At 45.6% G+C, this 11,329-nt stretch overlaps 1 protein-coding gene across 9 annotated transcripts in view; it reads right to left on the reverse strand.

The window, feature by feature from the left end:
* Positions 1-3,927, reverse strand: part of YAF2 (YY1 associated factor 2) — a 96,438-nt gene extending 92,511 nt beyond the window's left edge. Inside the window, exons 1-2 of one of the 9 annotated variants that reach the window (XM_007531149.3) lie at positions 3,322-3,927; positions 2,914-3,039 (exon numbers count right to left, since the gene is read on the reverse strand). In XM_007531149.3, coding sequence (XP_007531211.1) covers positions 2,914-3,039; positions 3,322-3,347 — 152 coding nt within the window. In that variant the 5' untranslated portion in view covers positions 3,348-3,927. Of the gene's footprint in view, positions 1-1,022; positions 1,155-2,913; positions 3,300-3,321 lie in introns of those variants that run through there. The other 8 variants (XM_060191563.1, XM_007531150.3, XM_060191565.1 and 5 more) reach the window with 8 other exon arrangements.
* Positions 3,928-11,329: the final 7,402 nt, after the last annotated feature.

Consider the following 11,329-nt stretch of genomic DNA (forward strand, 5'->3'; position numbering starts at 1 on the left):
CTGATGAGATGTAAAAATGAAGATTTTATAGTACCTTGGATACTAATGTGTCATTGTAGCCTGACATTGTTTCCCCTGCAAAAACACAATGCAGAAAAGAGTTCAGGGACTTTTCTGGTTACTTAGATTCCAGGCGGGAAAAAAGGGACTAATCTAAACTCATGAAGTCCAGCAAGTACAAACTGAAAACTTATAAGTGGTATAAGCATAAAATCTATAATTTCTCAGGAATGGAAATTACTTCAGATCACATGCCCTTTGGAATACTGCTATGAATGTAACCTCATAGCATTCCACGTAGTAACTGCAAAAAAGCATGGCCTACCAAGGATTTTGGTCTTCTGCTGCACTCATTATAAGGGCTTTCAGCCATCAAAGAAAAACAAACAAAAAAGTGAGTTAAGACTTCCAAGGGACTCAAGTCCTTGGAGGTTTAAAAACAAAAGTGGACTCAAGCTTCTCTGGAGGTTTAAAAACAAAAGGGCTGTCAAATGTCTGAAACGGCTTATAATGGTCCTCACATATGATGATAGAGAACCAGTTCAAAGGTCAGTCTGACCCTGGGAACTCAATTTCTGTGGGTCACACCAGCAAGTGATCAGCAAACTGCATCCTTCTGGGCCACAGTCATCCTATCCCTGCTTTGGCAAGCACGGACCTCATCCTTGCAATGACTGCAGCTACTAATTAACATGTCAGCGGTGGAAAATTATTTCTTCCAACTACTAAAACTTTTGTATTTTGGTAGTGCTCTTCAGTCCTTTCATTCTCTTTCTCTGACATTACCAGAGAAGGAAATATTCTATTGTGCAAGTGTTATCTTGCCCTATTAATACCCCATTCCATTATTCTATCCAAACATACAGTCCACTCTGATTTTCAGAAGCAGTAGTAGGAAAATAAACAGGCAACAGAGAAATTTAGAGCTCTTAGATTTAACTGGTGGGCCAAAATCAAAATAGGTGAGACAATTCACAGAGGGGAAGGAAGAAGCCAAGAGGGTCTTAGTGTAGAACACTTACTTTGAGGAACAGAGTGTTCCTTAGACTTCTGGTGAGTTGCCCAGAGCCTCTTCAATTTCAATCCAAATGACAATGCTTCTCTGAGTCCTCCTCAAGTAATGTTTCCACCACTAAAAATTGGATCTACAAGAGCTCAGATGTATTGGTAAAAAATAAATAAAGAAAGAAAGTCAAGAGGCCCAACATGGGCCCCAAGCCTCTTAATGAGGCCCACTTCTCTGTTCTGGGCCAACTCCCCTGGGCACTACATTCCTTCTTCTTCCAGGTGCCAGGTATTCGGCCTGTTTCTTCTCTTCTGAGCTGTCACCACCTACTCTATTTCTCAGGGCTCCTCTAATCCCAAGACTGGCTGTGAAGTAGGACACCAGCTTCCCCCCTTCCTTGCTGCCCCTGCAAATAAACATACAGGCTCTTCTCGGTTCAGTATTTTGCTAGGGCTACAAGAAAATAGAGGGAATAACAAAAAGGCAACAATATCTTAGCAGAGAGTTCCTACCCCAGAAAACCAAATTTCTTGAAAATTGCTTATTGAGCATTTAAAGAAGCACAACGTACTGATACTGGTTTGCAAATATAAACTAAATCAAATCCAACCTTATATAAACATAAGCATATGAAAAGATACTACTTTTCAAAAATACTTAAATAGCGGGTCCAAAAATAGCTACGATATTTTAGCAAATAGGTACTTTTCCTGATGTTTTCATATTTCTTGAATTTAGTAGATGTCTGACAGTTTGAGTTTTAAAGGATGTCATGAAATGTGTCCAATACACTTTATCCAATGTAAGTGGAAACCGAACATACAAAAAGGTCAAAAGCAGCTAATCACACTAAGGAAATCTTTAAAATCTACACTGTCTCTACATTTAAGGAGAAAAAATATAATGGAATGCTGTTAATCATGTCTTAAAATCTGGATGAAGCATTTTTTGAAATCTAACTTCTACTGAATACTTAAATCTAATGTCACTATTATGTAGGTCTTTTTAAAAACAAGTATGTTCCGGCTTTTATTACTAACAAATCTAATAATCAAACCATATGCACTACTGAAATATAACTATCTAAATATTAGATATAATCCCAAGATTATAATGCATAAGTTACACATCCACAATCCTATAAAAGCAAACAACTTCAAGGGCTGGCAGGTCAAGAAAGTCACTGACTGAATTTGCTGGATTTCCATTACCCATTTAACTCACATAACTGGTGTTTTAAATGACCAAATTACACTGTAAGCTTACAGAAAACGAGAGATCATTCGATCTCATTTGTATAGTCTAATTAATAGGTTGCCATTTAACCAATTCAAACATATTCACTTACTTTTGAGTACAAATGTGTCCCTGCAACTGGGCTCACCTCCAACTACATATTTACAAAACATTAGGCCACTGGAATAAAAAAAACACTATGCAAAACCTTGATGTGACCCCTCCAAACGCCCATATCATCGCAAAGGAAATTAAGTCGCCGGTGTGTTCTATGATCAAATACTTTTATTTTGAAGAGCAAAATAACAATGTTTGCTCCTGAAGAGGTTCTCACGGTTTGTTTTTCCCCCCTTAATTCCTACACACTAGCGCAACAATGCAGCCAACATGCTTGCACGGGGGATGTGCGTGTGCGTGTTGCAGGGTGGCATTACCACCGCGACACGCATGAAATCGCAGCAGCTCAGGATACATCCCCGGAATCATTTCTTCTCTCTCGGCAGCGCGTTGCGATCTATGCAGTGGCCCCTGACCGCGAGCCTGGGCCCGGCCGGCGGCGGCCACCGCGCTGACCCCGCTCCGGCCGCGGCCACCCCTCCGTCCCGCCTCCTCCCGCCGGCTAGCCGGGTCCCGGGCGGGGGCGGGAGCCGCCGGGCAGGCCCGGGACTCACCGGGTGGAGGTGCCCTTCCGCACATCGCACATCATGCACTTGAAGGCCTCGGCGCTGTTCCGGAAGGTGCAGACGCTGCAGTCCCAGTAGCCCTCCTCCGAGGACGGCTTCGGCTGCCGCTTCGGCCTGCAGGACACAACCCGGACACGCCGCGGGGTCATCGGCAGGCCGCGCCCGGGCCTCGCCGCCGCCCCCACCCCGACCGCGCGCCCCCAGCCCCGCGGGCCCCGCAGCCCCGCTCTCGGACACCGAGCAGGAGGGGAGGTCGCCGAGGGGGAGGCTCCGACCCCCGGGGCTACGGCCGCCGCCATCGCGGCTCCATTGTGGGCGGCCGGCGCCGGCCCCTCACGCGCCAACGCTCGCGAGAGGCCCGCCCGCACGGCCCGCGCCGACCCCGGGCGCGCTTACCTGGTGGGGCTCTTCTTGTCTCCCATGGCTCGGCTAGCGCTGCACCCGAGAGTCGCCGCCGCGGCCGCGCTGTTTGTCAATACCGAGGCGAAGCAGCCGGGCGGAAGCGGGCGGGGGCGCGGGCAGGCGGGAGGGGCGGGCAGGCCGCGCCGCGGAGCTCGGAGCCGCCGCCGGATCCCACGCAGCCTCCAGCTGTCGGGGAAACTCCGGCCGGCGCACGTGACCCGCGCCCGCCAACCAGCGGCCGCGCCCGCGACTTCAAACGCAGCCGGCGCGCTGGGCACCGCGGCCAGGTCGCTCGCGGGCCGCCTCTGCGCGCGGGCTTCCCCGGGCGCCCCGCACTCAGGCGCGGCCGGCCGGGCGCTCGTCCCGCGGTGGGGTTCCGGCGCCCCTAGCCATGCTGGGTGCTGGCTGTGGCCGCCGTCTCCGTTCAGAGCCGTGCGTCTGGTCCCGGCCGCCCTGGGCTGTCCAGCCTCCTCCCGCAGGGACCTGGAGGACTTGGGTCCCGACCCCGTGGCTTTTGGGGCCGTGGCTCGGGCCCCAAAGCACGGTCTGCTGTTGGGCACGCAGATACCCCATCTGCATGGCTGGGATTGTCGCCCCTCGTTGGAAGGAAATGGAACACTGGCTCAGGAGACTTGGTGACATCTGCATTCCACGCTCAGAAAACATGACGAAGCCGGATTTAATGCTTAAGGGATCCCTTGGTCCTCCCAGTAGCTGATTTAAAAAAGCAAACCTCAAGCGCCTTGAGAAGACAATGAGTTTGCACGTACCGTGAACATTGTTAGCTACGAACACCTTACTCCTAGGTCAGCCATCGAAGTGGTCTCGAAGCTCCAGCCCCATCTCCCCCAAGCATCCTAGTAATAAAACACTTTGTAAGCAGCATGCTACTGCGGATCAAGACCTTCCCTTAGCTTAGCTTGACCTTCAAGGACTCTCAAACTTTTCCTCAACCTCCCCATCTGAAAAGCTGCCTTTTGCCAAAGATTCATGCATTCCATTCTCTGTCTCTCTTTCTCTCGCTCTCTCATATAAAATATTCGCATCTCCTTTCAGGCTGTTCTGTTTGTGTCCGTCATTCTAGATATATAGCGAGTCCTACTTGTAATTGTTTTAGAGGTACAAAGGTTGTAATCTCTAGCAAAGGATCCCGGGTTCTTAGCCTACTTCCGTATCACCTTGGGAATTGTGTCAATTTCTTCTGTAAAATGGCACCGATGTTCATGAAATGGTGTAGATAAGGATAAAATAACATTTTATAGGTCTTTATTCAGTCACTGGGTAAATCTCTTTAGAAATGTGTATCTTAAAGGGCTCAAACTGCTATGCAAATATTCTCACCAGTAGTCTAGTCCTTCATTTGAAAGACAAGGAATTTAGAGCCCAGGTCAAATGGCTTTTCTTTAGTGACTCGGCCAGGATTAGAGCTGAAGTATCCTCAGTCTTTGATCACATCATGATTTCTGGTTAAACAAAGCACTCCCGTTTGCAGCAGTCTCTAAATTTTAGTGCAGCATCTCTGCTGAGACCCAGGCCTTGGCTCAGAAAAGTAGGAAACCACAAAGACTGTGAGCCGTGGTCCGTGAGGTGGCACAATGGATAATGCATTGGATTCTCAACCATGAGGTCCTGAGTTCGATCCCTGGCAGCACATGTGCCAGAGTGATGTCTGGTTCTTTCTCTCTCTTCTCCTATCTTTCTCATGAATAAATGCATCCTTAAAAAAATTACTAAAAAAAAAAAAAAAAAAGACTATGAGCAAAGGAGGCAAACAAGCGATCTGAGGCCTTGTCTTTGATCTCTCAATAAAGCAAAGTCATCACTAAATATAAGTAGGTCACTTCCTTTTTTTCCATCAGTAAAGAAGTTAAAACTGTTATCTTAACTGAAGACACTTCCAAGCCCAAGACACTGTGATGTTTTTTAATTGCTCAACTGAATGAATTGGCAGAGACTATAAGAACTGATCTACTTACATAAATAATACATTTGGTTCCTGGTTCTGCAGACTACATTTTGTTGTATTGCAACATACAACAATGTATTTTGTTTTTTGTCCATTCTTTTTATTTTAGGTAGGAAGACAAACAGAAATGGGAGAGGCAGGAGAAACACCACAGCGCTGTTCCACAATTCCTGGAGCTTCCAAATCCTAATGTAATCAATGTGGAGCTGGGACTCAACAGTCCCCATGACACATGGGAAGGTGTGTGCCCAACCTCCCAATAATGGTTTTTTTTTCCTCCTGGCTTGTCGCTGGGGCTCGGTGCCTGCACTATGAATCCACTGCTCCTGGAGGCTATTTTTTGCCTTTTGTAGCCCTTTTTGTTTGTCGTTATTATTGTTGTTATTGCTGCCATTGTTGTTGGGTAGGACAGAGAGAAATCGAGAGAGGAGGGGAAAACAGAGGGGGAGAGAAAGACACCTGCAGATCTGTTTCACTGCTTGTGAACTGATAACCCCTACAGGTGGGGAGCCGGAGGCTCAACCAGGATCCTTGTGGGGTGCTGGGCTAGTGTGAGGGTGTTTCTTCCCAGGCATGAGCTCTCTGGGTTGGAGAGAACTCAAGTGGAGCCACCCGGGAGAGGAACCAAGAACTTGTGGCCGATCAGGAATGCAATGTGTCTTTATTGAGCAGAGACAATGCTTTTATGTATTTTGAACCAGAAGTGGCAAGTCGGAAAAGGAAATTGCTAGGAAAGGGGGTGGAGAAAAGGAAAAAGCGGGAAGGTAGAAAGCTTCCATAGCAACTGTTGTGAAGGTTTTAACTGGTGAGGTTAATTAATACCCTGTAGGCAGGGCGGGTCTCAGGCAAAACAATGATTATGTAAATAGGCCATAGTATCAGCAATGGAGGATGGAGCAGAGCAGGGGGGCTGCCTGACAGCACATATGCTTTGCGTCATATGCACTTAACCCACTGCACTACCGCCCACCCCCACCCCCACCCCCCAGTAATGTATTTTTTAATCAAAAGATGACCAAATTCAGAACTGAAAACTCCCAGTGCTGAAAATCATCATTTCACTAGAATATAACCAGCAGTAGACCTTAAGTGCAGGCTCTGAATCAGAAACCAAAAGGCAGAAACTAAAATGTTGTGTTTACATCACTGTCGCTACAATAGCATAATGCATAGTAGGGACTCAATATGTATTCTGAGAATTAATACATTCATCTGTGACATATATATATATTGCCTCTGGAGTTATTGCTGGGGCTTGTTGCCTGCACTAGGAATCCACTGCTCCTGTGGCTTTTTTTTTTTTTTTTTTTGATAGGACAGAGAAATTGAGAGGGGAGGGGAAGATAGAAAGGGAGAGAGAACAGTAGATACCTGCAGACCTACTTTACTGCTTGTGAAGTAACCTTTATGAAGGTGGAGATCCTTGCAGTGGTCCTTGCTCTTGGTACTACTATGTGCACTTACTGGCCCCCTGTGACATAATTCTTGATTGAGGAATTTTTCACACTGAAATTTACAGCCAGAGGGGCCTGGTGAGTGGCACAACGGGATGAGTTTACCTATTACCATGCACAAGGACTTTGTACTCAAGCATAGGGTCCTTATCTGCAGGAGGGAAGCTTCACAAGCAATGAAACAGGACTGCAGGTATCTCTCTATCTTTCTCTTTCTTTCTTTTTTTTTTTTTTTCCACCAGGGTTGTTGCTGGGGCTCGGTACCTACACTGTGAATCTACTGCTCCTGGAGGCTATTTTTTTCCCTTTTGTTGCCCTTGTTGGTTTTTTTTTATCATTGTTTTAGATATTATTGTTGTTGTTATTGATGTCCTTGTTGTTGGATAGCTAGTTCAGAGAGAAATCTAGAGAGGAGGGGAAGACAGAGAGGTGGGAGAGAAAGACAGACACCTGCAGACCTACTTCACTGCTTGTGAAGCTACCCCCCTGAAGGTGGGGAGCTGGGGACTCCAACAAGGATCCTTACGCTGGTTCTTGCACTTTGCACCATGTGCACTTAACCTGCTGCACTACGGCCCGACCCCCATGTTTCCCCCTTTCTATCTTCTCTCTCTTTCCCCCCACCTAGTCTCCAGGGTTATTGCTGGTGCTTGGTGCCTGCACTACGAATCCAATGCTCCTGGAGTCTGTATTTTTCCCCTTTTGATGTCCTTAGTGTTTATCGTTGTTGTTATTGCTGTCATTGTTGTTGGATAGGACAGAGAGAATCAAGAGAGGACGGGAAGATAGAGAGGGAGAGAAAGACAGACACCTGCAGACCTGCTTCACTGCTTGTGAAGCGACCCCCTACAGGTGGGGAGCCAGGGGCTCAAAGGATCCTTACACCTGTCCTTGCACTTTGCAACATGTGCACTTACCCCGCTGCACTACAGCCCGGCCCCCCATATATTTTTTTTAATTTCTCCATAAATATTTAATTATTTATTATTGGATAGAGACAGAGAGAAATTAAGTGGGGAGAGGAGATAGAGAGGGAAAGAGACAGGTGGTAGAGCAAGACTGTCTCACCCTCCCTCCTTATCTCTCATCCTTTATGTAAGAAGAGAAGATTGTTTTGATATATATATAATTAGAATAGGACTTGTGTTATCTTAGTATTTCACCTGTCCCATCCCCCAGGTACCTTCCAGGAAAAAGTTTCTGTCTGAGTACCTAATGACTGCCTATCTGAGAAACCCATCTGCTAAAAAAATTCCACACAACTATGTGAAGAGAGTCATGTAAGCCAAATCAGGCCCCTACCCTTGAAAAGAAAGAGTTCTTCCTCTCCCCATCCACTTACCAACCTCCCCCTCTTCTCTTAGCCAATCGTGTTAAGACTGTGAATCTGTGTATCCAATCCACAGAGAACAGGGCAGTTTCATACCTGCATTAAGGAATAAAATACTTGGCTGTGGTCTCGGGGATGGGGTGGGCGTGGGGGGCTGAGGACCCAGGTTAGGCTAGCACTGGATTCTGCAGAATTGAATAAACTGCTTCACTTCCTGCCTTTCTCAAGTCTCCTGAGCTGTTCTTGGGGTAAATGGGTAAAACTTTATTTCTGACTTTATAAAAGAAAAAAAGAGACCATCGGAGCAATAGAAGCAACAAAAGGAACAAACATACAGGAAATGTGAGGGCAGAAAGAACTGAGCAACATGACCAGTGTTAGAGATTTAAGGCCAGTTATCAATGACCTAGACATCAGAACAGAAACTCTAAAATCTTGATCTTTTCCTCCCTTTGGCTGGAAGTAGAAGGAAAAGTGTTGGGTGGGATAGGTCAGGAAGAGGGGGATGAATATGGGATGACTTCACATGTAGGAGGAACTTGGAAGACAGAAAGGGAGAACACAGGATGAAACTTGGACTGGGGTTGGTGTACTGTGCCAAAGCAAAGGACTCTGGGGAGGGAATTGTTGAGGGAGAGAAGGCACCACCCAGAAATGGGAGTGGTTGCAGGTGTAGGTGGCCTTTGGCTTTAAAGAGGTGAACCTTCTGGACTCACTCTGTCTTTCCTGGGACTACCTGCGACCACCAAGCCTGTAAGTGAATCCATTTCTCTCTCTCTCTCTCTCGCTCTCTCTCATGCCTTAACATGTTTCCTAGTAACTTGGAAAAAAGAACATGATCATTCAGGTAAATTAAACTTTTATTAGGAAGCATGTTAGGGCATGAAAGAGAGAGAGAAAGGGATTCACAGGATTGCTGGTCACATGGTGGTCCTGGGAAAGAGAGTGAGCCCCAAAGGTTCACCCCTTTAAAGCCAAGGCCCCACCTACACACATGCAACCACTCCCATTTCTGGATGATGGATTTTCTCTCTCAACAGAATGGAATAGGGGCTGGGGGAGATGGACCTTGGGGACCTTAGTGGGGGGGAGATGATTAAGAATGTGTAGCAGACATTGGTTATGCAGAACTGGGAAATCTTACATATGCATGTTTATAGACAAATGTGTTGTAATTCATTAACCCCCCAATAAATACATAAATAAAAAGGAAAAGTCCATTGGAGCAATGGAAGCAATGCAGACACCAAAGCAGTAACCCTGGTGGCAATAATAAGGATTTATTTTGCCACCAGAATTATCACTGGAGCTCATATTAATTTTATGAAACAGAGAGAGAAAGCATCACTCAGGCATAAGTTCAGGGATTCAACTCTGAATCTTTTGTTTGCAAGTTCAGTGCTCTACCCACTGTGCCACCTCCTGGGCAATATCCAATGCATTCTTGAACCTACTGGTAAAGTTTCCTAGTCCTCACTAGAAATCCTGAAGTCTGAAATGTCTTGTAAGATGTTTGGGGATTTTTTATTTTATTGCCACTAGTACTGGCATTGGAGCTCTGTGCCTGCACTACAAATCCACTGCTCCCAGTGACCTTTTTCTTTTCTCTCTATAAGACAGAGAGAAATTGGGGGGGGTGGAGAAAAAGGGAAAGAGAAAGGTAGACACCTGCATACCTGCTTCACAGCTTTTGAAGTGTCCCCCAGCAGGTAGGGAATAGAGGCTTGAGTCCTGGTCCTTACGCATGGTAACGTGTGCGCTTAAACAGATGCATCACCGCCCAGCCTATACTTGGGGATCTCTAAAAGTAAATGTTGCATGATTAACACTCTGAGTAGATTCTGACATAATGCCTCTTTAGTCAAATACATTAGTATTTAAGTATTCACACTATGTAGGAAAATAAAGTCTATAAAAGATTTCACATTAGTTCTACTTGAGTTTTACCACTAAATTGTTATATATCAGATAAAATATGAAATTGCTTTCAGTTTTTGGCACTGATAGCATTACAGGGCCATAGAAAAAGAACTGTACATCTGCAAGAATTTAAGGACAAATTAACATTGAAAAGATTAAGATTAATCACATCCACACTCTTTGAAACAGCAATTCCCCTGTGGGGAATATTTCATGTAATATAACATGAAGTGCATAAAAAGCTTTTGCACAGAGACAGTCACTACCATGATTTTTAACAAAATTTGAAAATAACCTGAGTGCCCTTCAGTAAAGGAATAGCTAAATCATGAGCTAACCAAAGGACCGGACTTTAAGCAATCATGGAAAAAAATGTTTAAAAAAAGATGATGAAAATTTTGTGACAAGAGGCAATACTTACAGTGAAATATTAAATGAAAAATAAAACAATAGAACTGCATAGACAAAAAGATAGCTATTAGAAAAAGTATAGCGGGAGTCGGGCTGTAGTGCAGCAGGTTAAGCGCAGGTGGCGCAAAGCACAAGGACCAGCTTAAGGATCAGGGTTTGAGCCCTGGCTCCCCACCTGCAGGGGAGTCATTTTACAAGCGGTGAAGCAGGTCTGCAGGTGTCCCATCTCCTCTGTACTCCTCTCTGGGAGTCTGGACCAAAGTTCTTTATGGAGTGCAGAAGGTGGAAGTTCTGGCTTCTCTGCTGAACACGGATGTTGGCAAGTCGATCCATACCCCCAAACTATTTCTTTCTCTAGTTGGGTAGCGCTCTGGAGAGGTGAAGTTCTGGTATACATTGGTGAGGTTGTCTGCCAGTGGAGATTAGGATGGTGTTATGGTAGCATCACAACTTGGTGGCTGAAAGATGGTAATATATAAAGCAAAAATTTCAATAAATAGAAACCCAAAAGTAGGGACAGAGCAAGTGAAACTAGTGGTTTTCTATGGAAAGAAGCTAGGAGGTCTATTTTAGATTTATTCCAAGGGGGCCCATGATCTTACTAATTTTTGCCTAAGCCTGATAGCTAACATGCAGTTGGACTAAAAGTATTGTCTGGGAAAATGGTATCAGAGTTGAGAATAAGACCAGAAAGCTGGATTAGGGCAAAGAGTAGCTCCCAAATATGAGGGAAATATGTAAATACCAGTAACTGTAATCCCCATCAATCTGACTGAAGGGCCTACGTCTATTCATAGTTAGCACAGGAGCCTGTGCATCCTCTGAGTCCCTGTCAGTTTAAGCTTGCAGTTCATGGTCATTCTAGGCTCCACTCATTTTCAGGTTCAGGTTTCTTCAAGTGGCATAGTAGGCTGACCCAGC

The sequence above is a fragment of the Erinaceus europaeus genome, chromosome 5, assembly GCF_950295315.1.
Source record: "Erinaceus europaeus chromosome 5, mEriEur2.1, whole genome shotgun sequence".
NCBI lineage: Eukaryota > Metazoa > Chordata > Mammalia > Eulipotyphla > Erinaceidae > Erinaceus > Erinaceus europaeus.